Genomic DNA, 14,323 nt, shown 5'->3' on the forward strand with positions numbered 1-14,323 from the left:
TTTCTGAGTAGAGATCTTAACACCTATGGCAGGCACTGGGGACCGTGAGGGACACGATTCTATGCAGAAGAGTTCCACAGGGGCCATACTTTTGGAAACTGTCACCAGCTGAAGGGATTTTCTGTGCAGATCACAACTCACGAGGCTTGTTGGGACTGGCCTAGAGCTGGGAAACAGTTAATAGGTGTTTACAACGCCCAGGGATGACTTGTCAACTTTCTGCAAGACTTCCACCAGATGAGGCCCAAATTGGGGGTAAAGGAGGAAAAGAATCTAACAACATGGAGCGTGTCCGGAAAATAAACTAAAGGAAGAAACAGAACGTAAGACCCTATACAAGAAAAAAACACGCACGGCTTTCGAGGAACGGACCCTCTCGTTCCGACCAAGTTCTGCGCCGGCCCAGCTGAGCGCAGCGTCGCCCTGCGACTGCGCATGCGCTCTGATTCTCGTGTGCGTCCCCCCCCAGCTGCGCAGCTGCGCAGCTGCGCCTGCGCAACCGCGCGCCTAGGGCCTAGGAGTTGATGGCTGCCGGCACTGGGATGGGTGGCTTCGTGCTGCCACATCTTTGGTCCCCGCCGGTTAGCCGGACGGCATAGAAAGAAAGGTGAATTCGCAGCTTTAGAGCCCTTGTTTCCGACCTAACGCATTCTTTGTTTTAATCCGAGATGCTCGGACGCCACCATCCACAAAGCATCTGGAAACTGACTCTCGGGAATTTTGAGCTTGTTTGGAAGCGGCCCCTGCCTGGGGCTTCCTTTTTTATTTAGAGACGCCCAGGACGTGATGGACATCGCAGAGCTGTCATCTCTCTTTGACTTCCTTAGGGCGTAGAATTATAAAGTTGAGTAGTAATTGATTTGAAAAACAGGGAAAGTTCACTCGCGCGCTTGCTTGCTTATACATGCACAGAATAATCTTGAAGTGTGAACCTGCAGCTATAACTGATTCCCTCCAGAGAAGAAACTGGGTGGCTGACGGATGGGGACGAGGCGGAAGGAAGGGGTTTTTGTTCGTATATATCGTTTGAAACGTGTCTGATGTGCATGTGTTATTTTGTGAGTGTTTGAATGTGCATTTGGTTACTTTATCAAAATGTGAACACCAAGGAAATTCAGAAATTTAAGAGGTCTGAGTGGAATTCTGTAATGCTGGATAAAATTATCCATCCGTGAGAAGCTAAAACGTCTTGTGTAAACCCCTAAGTCTTTCTGTTTATTTCTGGACAGAGATCTTTGGGGGCTTGGAGCAGGGGACAGGAGAAGAGGAACCAGACATTTTTGGAAAATTACCAGCAGTGCTCACATACAGGAAACAAGTGTTAATATCTCAGTCATTGTATATTCATTTTGGATTTGCTGAAGAAAAAAGGTAAATTTTAGTGTGAGCTCACTGAACTCAAGCATAGATTGGGAGGGGATATTTGATATTTATTTTTGTAAAGGAAATTAATTGGGTGTGATTTGCTGGGTTGAGACCTGAAGTTCCACTTCTGGATAAGGAAAACTTCCCTTGGAGGAATCTCCAGACTGGTTATGGTATATTCCTGCTCCCGACTTTGCAGGATAACTTCAGGCTCCCTCCTCTAAGAGAAGTGGTGAGAAAAAATTCAACAGGCAACTATGCCTAAGAGGATTTGCAGACATAAGGCTCATGCTGAAAGAAGGTCTGGGACACCTCTCATTCACTGGGTCAAGTTGAACCAGTTTAACTTTGATCTCCAGTGAGTGATTAGACAAGGGTAGGAATTTGGGACCAGAGGTCAGGGATCCAAGAAGTTGAAAATGTGAAGTCAAAGGCAAGAGGTTATAATTTGTTGCCTCTGAGTCTGCCTTGTTTGTAAGTAGGAAGCCAGAAGTTGAGCTCCCAAATGAAACATTTTAGGAATAGTTTTTCTTAAGTAACTCCAAAAGTCACTACATCTACAAAGAAATAAATGAAACCTAGTGGGTAATGCATCAATCAGACTAAGTGGTGCCTGGAAATAGAAATTTCCCTGCAGAGGAGAAAAACCACATCACAGAAGAGCATACTTGGTAAAATTTATTTTTTTTTAAAAAAGAAAAAAATAATAATTTATGCCCTTGGGAAAATAAAGGATCTTGTGAAAATAAATGTTTCTTAGAAAACATATGAAAAGATAATATAACATATTAATAAATCAATATTAACATTACAGCAAACGTAGTAATGATTTTGTAACAATGACAAGTGAGGATACCTCTGGCTCTTACATGGCAGTATATCTGGAAGGTCCTCTGATTCCTCCTTTGTCTAGTACAGATGTGCCCTCATGTTTAGAAAACCTGATGCACACAAATCTAAATTTAGGAAGTCAATCAATTAAAGGATATTTATTTGCATCACAAAATAATTCTTTTTAAAAATTTACAAAATTCTGTCAGGGATCCTTCAAATAACTTTTCCTAATGTGTTTGTAATATAATTAACGAAATGAATGTGTCCCCAGCTTCTTTCCAGTTATAATTCTGTTGCATAAAGCGAGGTATACCTGAAGTGAGGCAGTAACAGAGCTGGGCTTCAGACCTGACTGGACAGAGTGTGTTCTTACGTAGAATATGAGGAAATGGTTGGGGGCACAAGTTCTCTCAATCTTTTGTTTCTCTCATCCTGACCTCTTATTTTTCTTGTCATGACTGCTTTCTAGTAAACTTTGTTCACTTGGTGCTGTCAGGGGAAAAAAGGAGGAAGCCATATGGGAGGAGGACAGATTGATGAATTAGTGAGTTACTCCAGCAGAGCAGAGCGAGAGAATTGGATTCAGGGTTTATCTGTGGATGTAACTGGGGAAAAGCAGGAGCAATCCTGAACCCTTGACATGGTGCTTTTGAGGCTCCTCTCCCAGTAGGGGCATCTGACTCCCTGAGGTGCAGCAAGGCTCAGTCCAGCCCTCCCCGGGCGGGACACATCCTCAGGAGAATGGATGAGGGCCTATTTATCGCACTCCTCCTGGCTGCCTTCAGCACAATTGTAGTGCTGCTCACAGAACTCTTGGATTCGGCTACAAGCCTCCAGCATCATCACCTCGGGGACCGTGATTACCACTCGGAAGAAATTCGGGTACTCGAAGCACTGAAATAAATAAGGGCCTGTTATTTTCAGAGCAGTTGAACCTGCTACTGGACCACCCTAAAATGGCCAGGGCCCTAATCAGCAAGAAGCGGTGATGCCGTTAGGACTATCACTTCATTCAGTGCCCGTCACTGGGGTGCTAAATCTAAAAGAACTAATTCATCTCAAAAGGGACTTGTGGGACAAGCTTTGTTTCCTCTCACCTAGAATGTTTGTTTACAACTTTTCCTCCCGATATGGATGAGATAATGATGGGGGAGAAACAAATTTTAAATATAAGCCACGAGACACATCAGTTTGAATATTATCAAATGCGAATATGCTTTGGGGGTGGGGTGGGGGAGGGGTCAGGCTAAAAACCAGGTCACAGAGAGCTCCTGGAGCTCTCCAATTGTTGAGGATGTCCTGGAGACACACAAGCACTCACCGTTGCTGGCAGGCAGTGGACAGATTGCTCAGCAAGTAACCGCTCTGTGAACTCCACGTCATTCTCAAATTCTGGGAAATGTTCCATCTCAATTTCAACCTATATCAATAATAGCAGGGGAGGGGCAAAGTTATCAGAGGGGTGAAAAACAGACCGCTTTTTTATGGCAGAAATGAAAAGATATCTTGGAACTCTACTGCTGATAACCAAGAATGCTAGTACTTACGAGCTCGAGGAATTTCTCGCAGGGAGGAGAAGATATATATATATATAAATGAACTAAAACACATATATATATATATGAAAAGTTTTTCCCTGGAGGCTGATAAATGAAAGCCAGCATTTCTCAAAAGAGGCACTATTAGCATTAGGCCCAGGCAATTCTTTATTGCATGGGTCTATCCTACCCACTACAGGATATTTGGCATCCCTGGCCCACAAAATGGCGATAGCACCCCCAAGTCATTCTGAAAACAAAACTCCCATACATTCTACACACCCCTAGGGAAGCAGTATCCCAGTTGAGAACAACAATGGTATGGAAAGCCTCTTGTTTGTCTCTTCTGTCTTCCCTGCATCTACACATACAATGATTCTCTGTACTGAAGAGAGTTTTATGAATACTGAGGATAAATTACATCAGCGGGACCATTCAGAACAAGATAATTCCTAAACTGACTGGCGCAGGAACCTAGCTGGTTGTCTTTCTGAATGGTGACATGCCCCACACATCCACCTGTGGCAGTCCTGCTGACTGGCTTCCCTTTGCTTTACAACATACATAGAGCTAGTGACTGTCACCCACATACTTACCATGAGGTACATGGCCCCAGAAGGGAGGACTGGCCGGAGTCCAGGGATGGCAGCCAATGCCCCATAGCAGAGATCAGCATTGGACTACAGAGCAGGCAGAGAGAAATCAAGGATCAAAATTTAAGTAAAAGAAAAATCAAATCATTAAAAGTAGAACTCTTGCTGAAAGCTAGGAACCTAGATTTGACCTTCTGGCATAAGGAATCAACAAGAAAAAACCTTCCATCACTTGAAATTTTTGGCCAGAAGCAGAGTGAATTGCCAGAAGTGAGAGAAATGTATGACACCTCCTGATATGGAAGCCCCATATTGTAACATTGCTCCAGAAATTAGGACCAATTATTCCCAATTCCATTGGTGGCATTCTCTGACTCCCAAACTCCCAAAGTAGAAGGCCACAGGCTGCCCTTACCTTGAGGAAGCTTAGAATTTTGTGGTAGAACTCCTGAGGGGTGCGTCGCAGAATGCTCTTCAGAGCTCCCTGGACAATGGTGCAGGGTCCCAAGATCCGCTGACTCAGCTTGACCAACCCATCGCGGATCTAAAAGTCCCCCACCAGAAAACATTATTTAGCTTTTCTTAAGCATCCCTGTTTGGGGGATTCTTATTCTGACCTTTCTTTCTATTAAGTGTTTAATCTTGGGAAGTGATGGTGCCTGGTGACGTTCTTACATCAGACCACCTGGGTTTACAGCACAGCTCTGCTGCACACCTGCTGTGGGACTGGGCAAATAAAGTAACTTCTCTGTGCCTTGTTGTTCTCAACTGTAAAATGGAGATAATACTAAGACTGGCCTCATGTGGATTGTTGTGAGGATTAAATTAAAATAATGCCTATAAAGCTCTGGCACATCGTAAGCCCTCAAACAATATTAGCTATCGTTACTGTTATTGTTTCCTTTTTCATGGTCCTAAAACTGGAGGTGGATGGAACTTCTTCACAAAGCCAGATACATGAAAACTGAGTTTGGGAGAGGACTAAGTGTTGTCATCATTAACCAGCATCTTTCCAGGCCCCCTGAACTATAAGGCCAAGAAGAAAGAGGAAAAAATCCTACCTCCAAGCCACGGTGCTCACAAACTAAATACAAGTATGTATCCTAAATTACACACACTATTTTACCACATTGCTCTCACTTCATTGCCAAAAATGTCTCTTCGATCATGGATGAGGATCCAGCCCAACCTCCAGCCAGGAACCAGCCAGCGCTTAGCCAGCCCTCCACAGGACAGGATGGGGACGTTGGTGCTGAGCGTGGCTAGTGGTTTGTATTTGCAACCCGAAAACACCTGAGGAGAAGAAGCCCTTGTTATGGTTGTCTTCTTGCTGACTTTCCTCTGGACTCTATGCCTCCCACCCTTTTCCTTATATCACTAGGCACAGGGCCTTGAATTTATGGGCTCATTCCTACCTTGACACATGATTGGGATTCCAAGAGACTTCAAAGAGGACTATCCAAAGACATTAAATTTGGTGTTTGGTCTGGATTAAAGGAAGCCTAAGATGAGGAAATTGATCCTAGCCCTATAATACGTACAACTCCATGAAGCTGGTTCTGTGGAATTAGTAACTATTTACAGATTTAAAAAATAAAATATAGATCTCCAATCCCTTATCTGAAATTCCTGAGCCCAGAAATGTTGCAGAATGCAGAATTGTTTGGATTTTAGAAAGGCTATGTACCAGATATGCCATACATTACACAACACTTCCAGAGCATTCTAGGGCAGCACCCCCAATCAAGAATATTTACATTTTTGCCATTTTCCATACACTCTTAACAAATACATAGATCCATAAGTGGGATAAATTAAAATCTACAAATATCTTCATATCCAGTTAAATCAGGTTTTACAACCAAATGAAATCCAAGAATATTTGAATTTTCAAACCTTTTTGGATTTTGGAAAACTGGCTAAGGAGTCGTGGTTGTATATATTTGTTAAGAGTGCAGGGATGCTGATTTGCTGTACTGAAATGATAAGGAGTTGCTTCCTATTACTCTAGTTGCCACCTCTAAAGGTCCCATGAAATAATAAGGGATTGAGATTAGTATAGTGATGTATCCTAACCCAGACTCACCATGTCTCCATAGATCTCATCAGCTAAGATTGGGACACAGTGCCTTTCAGCCACTAAAAATAAGAGAAACATGCTGAAATCATTTTTAATATGAACTGCCTTGTTATGTCTCCTGGTCCTATTGTGCTTAGCATTATATATTTGCATGCTTCATCTTCCTCTTTAAGAACTGTTAATTCTTCTGATACTCTTCCAGGGTACAGAGCCTAAATTTGCCATCTAATAAACTAGGTATTTCAAAGCCTCTCTTCTACATGATGTGAGTGGTGAAGAGGCAAGCATTTCCTTGTTTTCTCCTTCTTTTAGGCAAGTCCTACCATTCCTATGGCACACTCTTGACCAGAGATGCCAGTGGAGTTCCTCTACCTCCATCCAAGGCTGGGAACATAGGGAAAGACTCTTTTTTGTCATTCCAGGAAACAGCTGAAGGATTCTATCCCCATTTCCCCTGTGAAGTGAAGTCTGCTGGACGTACCTGCCAGAATCTTCTGAAGATGACTTTTGCTGAACACTGACCCACAGGGATTTGATGGATTATTGATAATGAGACAAGCTGTCTTTTCATCAATCAGAGATTCCAGTTGTTTCAGGTCAATTTTCCAAGACTTCTCTGGCTGGGGAGGAAGAAAATGTGAGATTAAGATGATTCTGAGAAATTTAGGGGGAATACTCACTTAACCCAAGGGTGCAATATGAACAATTAAATGCAGTTTTGGCCTTAACCACCCACTTTCCAGACCTTTCTCTGCTAAGGTAATAGTCGTATATAATCACAGAGTAGTAATTGAGCATTTGAGCCTAAAATTAACAAGTCATTTACCAATAAATTGTAGAATTTGACCTCAATCCCCATAGATTCAGCCAAAGTCTTGTAGAGAGAAAAACCAGGTCTTGGAACTAGAATGTTTTGCCCCGAGTTGGCCAACACAGCTAAACAAAGTTCAATAGCCTGACTGCAGCCACTTGTCAAAATGACATCCTGTGAAAAAAATAAAAGGTTAATTTTGTTAGGGGTTCCAACAGCAAAGGAAAAAAGAGCTTGTCAGATAGGTGAGTTGGGAGCAATAATGAACTTACTTTAACAAGTTCTACGTAAAGTAGTAGGACCTATACTAAGCCAAAATCGAAAGAAATTAATATGTGTTCATGTCTATATGTTGTTGAAAATGTTGGCCTCTTAAATAAACAAATCAATTAAAAAAGGACAGGTTGACTATGACTCAACAAACTTCCAAGAAAGAGCATTCTGACCTTGGACTTTTTTCACCTGGTTATTTATTAACTAACTTATGGCCAGAGAATTGAAGTTTGGCTTTTCTCTGCAATACAGATGAAAGACACATCTGATGTTAGGAGATGTCAACCCCCCACAGTAGATAATGGAGGGAAGGGCGGCAGTAAACTTGGCAGTGTCATCAAGTCCTTATGCCACTGTACCTCTCTCTTTCCATCTTTCGAATGACCTTTAGATGAATGAGAGAGGCTAAAATAAAAAATTATCCTATCAGTAAACTTTGAAATTTTAATTATTAGGTGTTATAATTATTTAATTATTGCTCTCAGTGATCTTTTGCAAAGAATCAAATATAGGGTGACTTCTGAGTCCTATGTGCTTTCTTGAGACAGACACCACATAAGTTGTAGGTAACATCATTATCAGACTGTAATGACATTGAATATTATCATTGATTAGTGGCCCCTACTATATAGGAAGTTCCCAAATTTATAAAGTCCTCGAATTGGCTTTTTTTCTCCCCTGAAACACTCCTAGTGGAACAGAAACAAGGAAAAGGGGTTATAGTTTGCCCTACATTGCTTCAGAGCTGGTAACTTGACTAAGACTCACCTTAGCTTCTAGAGGTGCCTCGGGACAGTGGTAATAAGAAGCAACCTCCTCCCGACTGGATAGGTAGCCTGAAAGAAAAGAGTGGCAAGAGGAAACTGGAGATTTTCATCCCTCAATTGATGGCTGTGCCCTAGACGGTCAACACGGGCTTCAGGCTGCCTCTGTCCCTGCTCAGAGCACATTCTATTCCGTTTAGCCGTGAGCCACTGTATATAAATGAGATTAATTTTATATTTTACAATGTTATTGTAAGCAGAAATGCATAACCAATAACAAGAAAGAGCTCCCCACATTATAAAATACTCCTTACTGTCTTGATTGCTGTGCTTATGTTTTATTTTCTGTAAAATAAAAGACATAGATTATCCCTAAATCCTATTCAGGGACTATATTTTTTGAAAAGTTGTAATCAATGCACTTAATATGTGTGGTCCATTTAAAGTTTTTTACATTATATAATATACCTGTGAGTATTTTTGTACAATTTTTTCTTTTAAATTATTTTCTTGTACAATATTTCCAAATGTTGGCTTACAAGCTTGAAGTATTGACAGTTTTATGCCCATTATCACATTTTGCAAAATTGCTTTCCAAAAGATTGTCTTGAGTTGGCAAAGCCAGAGGCATTATTTCATGATGTTTGTTAATTTGGTAGGTTTGGATGAGTTTCTTAAAATTACATAAATCAGCACTTCCTTAATTATTAATAAGGAAGAACATATTATCATGTGTATCTCCTTTGGCATGAAATATTCATATCCTTTGAACATTTCTCAAATGCAAACTTGGTTTTGGTTTTCAGGTCAAATCAGTTTCCTAACACTTTGGATATTAAAGTCATCATAAACTTTTTAATAGCCTAACTTTTGGTCTTGGTTTTGCTTTGATTTTTGCTGTATGAAACTTTATAAAATGTAGGTTATCACCCTAAAAATCATGTCCCTGATACCTCTTTGAAGTGTTTTTAAAATTCGATTTTAGCATGAAACTGGGTTTTTATTCTCCATTAAGAATATGGTTCTAGGTACACATATACACAGGGGAAAAAATGTGCAACACCGAAACAAAATCAAGGAATCATTTATTTTACCAAAATCTTTAGTGTAGAAATTTTTAATAGATGGAGAGAGTTAATCCTAAATAGGAATAATTTATTTTTATCAGAAACAATTCTCTGTCCTTCAATATGGCAACCCACTCTTTGTTGTTGTTTTGTTTTGTTTTTGGTTTGGGGGGGGTTGCCTCTTTAATCTTAAACTCTTACAATTGCATTTTGATGTGATCAAGACCATAATGAAAATAGGCCTACAATGTATAAAGGAGGATAACAAAGCAAAGGAGCTATTTAGAGAGGGCAGTAAGTAAGTGAATTTTAGATCTAGGAGACTCAGTAAACAAGCAGCTCTAGCCAGATTCAAGGCCTTCATATTACAATTAGTAACGATAGGATAGGAGCATTATTTGAGAAATACATATGTTTGGGAGCCTAGAGGGGAGGTGCTGGTATGTCAAAGGAAGCCAGGAAAGAAGATGGACCTTCCTGGCTTGTGTTTAAACATCCCAAGACCCCTTTCTCCAAATCTAAAGTGCCATTTAATTTTAGCTCTCCTTAGGAATTATTCATCAGGAAAGCAAGGAAAATTGCCAGAAATTTGGTCCAATTATAAGAGCACTGAAGATTTGGAAGCCACCAGGTATAAAGTTTCAGGAGGAACTTACCAGTAGACGGAGCATAGCCGTTATATTTCCCTGAGTCCAGGGCATCTTTCATTGCTTGAGTAACTTCAGGGTCTGTAGGTAGGTTTCCAAACACAGTAGGGTCTCCTTTTCAGGGGAGGAACAATAAAGAAGCCACCAAAAGGTTAGTCTCCCATGTCCAGTACTCAGTCTCACCCTCCACTCCCATCTTCTCCTACCAGCTGGTGCAGATGGGGTGTGGGGGGGAAGCAATGACTGCCCCTCAGTGTCGAGTGTCCCCAACTCACCGATTGACAGAGATATCGTGGTTTTGTTTGGATTGGGCTTCACCTTCATGTTGTCTACGATGGCCCGGATGGGATTAAAAGTTTTGTTGGACATATCCGAGGGCCTCACAGACCATCTGGCCTTCCTGCCTTTCGTTTTTCCTGGTGCAGAGCTTCTCCCACTGATGTTGACATGCACATCCAGAACTGAGGGCAGGTTGCCAGTGCCGTTCATCTGAATCACGTATGGGTCCATTGCTAGCGAGGCCTGTGAGGAAGAGAAAGAGGTCCCTGTGGTGTTAAGAACAGAGCATGACGGCGAGGGGACTGGGGGGTGGGCTAGATATGGACTTAAGCATCAGGACGACTTCACTGGATGTCTCTTTCCAAACTCTATTTTTTTTTTTTCTTGCTGATTCTTGTTATGAATGAGGAGAGTTTTAAGACTTTTTGCTGAGATGGAAAATAAAGCAAGAACTCATTCTACAATGTTAGCAGAGAGCATTCAGTTGAATATTTATCTACTATATGTGGAATTTGCTATGTGCAACTTGTAATCCCTGAAAAGCTTAGCCATGCTTTAAGTGAAACTAAGGGGAAATGACATGAAAATCATTAAACAATCAGAGCACAAGTGTTCCCTCCTTTCCAGGCAGGGCCTATCCGAGAAAGTCTCCTTAATGCTTCCGTACTGTGTCTTACCCTCTGCAGAGAACCAAAAAGAACCACTCCACATTGTTAGAAATTTAGTGTTAATATTATTGTTAGTAAAAGCAAAGGCCTATCCCATAAGCATCTTATGACTCCGGGTGGAAAAAGAAATCAATACATCAGAAAGAAAAAAGCAAACATCACCATGGGATCACCTGAATCTTGAGATTGTTTACCTTTTAAAAGGAGAAGCAGCTTCCAAGTAGCCAAACCTGAAAGCTCATTCAGTTCTTCTTTGACAAGTTACAGTGATAATGAACTCAGATATAGATCCTGACTCCTGAAATAGTCTCCACAAGTGGGCGTTCGGCCTGAAACTTCCATGCTATTGGTTTGGATGAGAGCTAAACCCTCCCCTCGGCCTCTTTCCTTCCCTTCCCACCCTTTGCTGCTCTCACCCCTATCCCTACTCCCCACCCTCAAATCGGGAACTTAACCTCACTTCAGACATCTGAAATACTCTGTGTTAACTCTTCCTCGGCATTTTGTGAGATGTTTGAGAAGACTGTCAGGGTAGTTACGATTACAGTTGGTAATTTCTATTAAATCTTTTTTTTGTTGTTGCAAAACAACCTATTTAAATTAACAGTACAGAAACATATAAAGTAAAAAGTGAGAGTCTTTTCTTGCACCCTCCTGCCTGTATACTACGTTCTCATGTGTGGACATTTTTTTCATCTGCACATGTAGAAATCAACTTATTCCTTCACTCAGTTGCAGCATGGTGCTGATAACATAAAGGTAAAGGGTTCAGATTCCCATGCTGGCTAGCCACCAAAAAAAAAAAAAAGAGAGAGAGAGAGAGAGAGAGAGAACAACTGCATGGTGTTCCATTTAGCTATTCTACTCTCATCAGACATGGGGCAGCTTCCAAATTGTGGTATTACAAATAAAGCTTATTAAGTGCCCTTGTACATTTATGATTGGGAACTTTTATGAGTATCCTGTTATTTGTGGGAGAGTTTTCTAGAAATGGAATCATAGTCTGAATTCCTATAGACCCACCAAATTGATCAATGATAGACTATAGGAAGAAGAAACAATACAAACATGTCTTATTGTGACCTCTTGGAATTCAGACTACCTGTCAGGACAACATGTCCTGATTGAGGGATGATACACAGAATCGACTGAGTGTTACTGTAGGGACGGGGTCTCAGAGGTGGGCAATAATTACTTATTAAGAGCACAGTGAGGCAGACTTTATTCAGGACCCGAGATAGGTACAGGGACCACTGCAGTGGGATTTTGCAGTGGGGGAGAGAGATAGGGCTGAACGCCAAATACAGCACGGGCAAGTAGGAATTTATAGCCAAGGAGCAGGGTGGCGTACAGTGGATAGAAAATTACTAAGAGGAAACATCAGGGGTACATGGGATTCTGGCTAAACCAACCTAGCAGGATTCTTGCTGAGGAGAAGACAGGCCTGGGTCATCAGACATCACCTGGGGGATGATGGAGGATGAGAAACTGAGAAATACCCTCACCAGCCCAATGCTAAAGGATGGACAGGGAGACACGAGGTACAGCAAGGTGAGACTTTAATAACAGTCTTGCAAGATTGTGTGTCTAAGCAGGCATGTGAAAAAGGGCTGTAGCAAGCAATTGATTCCCTAGTATGCAAGTTCCTCCTCCCAGTTCCCGGTTGGCTGAGTACTACAAATACAATCTTCCCAGACGATGCCTAAGATTTATTACCCCCCTGTAAGGAATCTCTCTGTCTGAGGGCTCAGGACAAGCCCATGATGAAGGCCCACTAAAGCCCCTTGAAGGGAGAAACACCAGGGAATGAAGAAAACAAAAGGGGCTAGTAACTAATTACCATCTCAAGGATGAGCCTTATCTGTTCTGCAACCTTCCAGGAAAATGAAGAAAACAATAGGGGCTAGTAACTAATTACCATCTGGAGGAGAGCTCTATCTGTTTATTGACCCTCCTCTGAATGGGCTGAACCAGTCAGACAACTTTCGGGCTGGGGCTGTTAAATACCTCTCTGAATCAGTTAAACAACCTCAGATAAGTCATTTCTGAAAACGAATCACTTAGATTATTTTCTTACAGGAACCCAATCAGATATCCAGGAAGGGGTGGGAGGGTTCTTGCCAAAAAGGCTTAGCAGGATTCTTTGCTAAAACTGGACTTTACAAGGAAGTGTACAGATGAGCCTAGGAGAAGGTCCAGGAGCCCGGCCAAAGTTTGGTCAAGCAGAGAATTTTTGTCAGAGGTTAAGACCGTTCTTTTTGATATCGGCCTTTAAAAAAGTTAGATAAAGCAAGGATGGGATTTTCTCAACATTAGAAGACTATTGTAACTGATTTCTATCACACAAGGTTTAGACTTTCAAGTATCCCAGCTACCCGTGAGACTCAGGTCTAACTCCCTTTCCCATATACACACACAGCCTAGAACATTGGTGTCCTGTCTCCATCTGGACATTAAAATAGGAGCCTTGGATTATTCCGTTGTTAATCCCTCCTAGAGCAGCAGCAGTGTCAGCCCACCTACATCTCTGGTTGTCAGTTCCTTCTCATTGCTTGGCTCCTGGGGTGTTCCTTTTTACCTTTGGAACTCAGGCATTTTTTTGTATTTTATTCAACATTTCTAGATATTTCTATAACTAAAGATTTTCTTGTCCTCAATATTGCCAGAAGTGGAAAGAGTTTCTTATTAATTTGAAATGTCACTTTTACCTTGTATTAAATTCCTGTATCTTTCTAAATCTGTTTATGGCATATTCTGCTCTAGAATATTTGAGAATATTCTATTCTAGAATGAACATTTAGAGTTCTTTACACACACTGCCAGGTTGCTTTCAGAAAGGCCAGTTACCCTCCTATCAGTAATTGTTTGCAAACCCTGGGCATTATTTTCTAAGAAAATCTTTGCCATATCGATTAATGGGGGGGGGGGGCAGGGAATGGTATTAAAGTGGCACTGTTTATTTCTGTCCCTTTCATTTTAGTGAGGGTGGTCATTTTTTGTGTTTATTAGCTCTTTGCATTTTGTAAATTGTCTGTTTGTGTCCCTCACCTGTCTATCTACAGGACTCATTTTTTCTTGAGATAGGCCCTAGGAAGCTACTACAAGGCAACAGAACACCTGCTTTGCGATTACTGGTTCAGCCTCCTCTGTCTCAACCAGCTCAGACTCAGGTTTACAGATCAAAGAACAGCAAGCCGCACAGGACGTTGGTGGGTGGTCCTGCAAATAGTGCTGACATGGAATCTGCAGGGTGGAGGGGAGTGTGTGAAGGGGGCAAGGACTGCTGTGTCAGAAGGTCATCGCCATGGACACACCTTCATCTCTGCTTTGGTAGCCAACAGCTGGACCTACATCAGAACGAAAAACAGACAATGCAAACAAGTTGCAGTAATACCCATCTTCTT

At 41.6% G+C, this 14,323-nt stretch overlaps 1 protein-coding gene across 1 annotated transcript; it reads right to left on the minus strand.

Moving 5' to 3' along the window:
- Window positions 1-2,952: 2,952 nt before the first annotated feature.
- TAT (tyrosine aminotransferase) lies at window positions 2,953-10,482 on the minus strand. The gene is made up of 11 exons (XM_063112820.1): window positions 10,248-10,482; window positions 9,982-10,086; window positions 8,263-8,330; window positions 7,237-7,395; window positions 6,892-7,030; window positions 6,417-6,469; window positions 5,471-5,623; window positions 4,746-4,874; window positions 4,334-4,417; window positions 3,521-3,619; window positions 2,953-3,093 (listed from the first exon to the last, which is right to left on the minus strand). Exons 1-11 carry the CDS (start codon window positions 10,480-10,482, stop codon window positions 2,953-2,955), a joined length of 1,365 nt encoding a protein of 454 aa, XP_062968890.1.
- Between the last annotated feature and the right edge of the window lie 3,841 nt (window positions 10,483-14,323).

This window comes from Cynocephalus volans, chromosome 10 (genome assembly GCF_027409185.1).
Source record: "Cynocephalus volans isolate mCynVol1 chromosome 10, mCynVol1.pri, whole genome shotgun sequence".
NCBI classification, from domain to species: domain Eukaryota; kingdom Metazoa; phylum Chordata; class Mammalia; order Dermoptera; family Cynocephalidae; genus Cynocephalus; species Cynocephalus volans.

Coding starts and splice junctions, on each gene's coding strand:
- TAT (XM_063112820.1), bottom strand. CDS start 10,482: ATGGACCCATACGTGATTCAGATGAACGGCACTGGCAACCTGCCCTCA. Junction 7,031..7,236: donor TCAAATTCTACAATTTATTG/GTAAATGACTTG, acceptor CTTCCTCCCCAG/CCAGAGAAGTCTTGGAAAAT. Junction 6,470..6,891: donor TCTTCAGAAGATTCTGGCAG/GTACGTCCAGCA, acceptor TCTTATTTTTAG/TGGCTGAAAGGCACTGTGTC.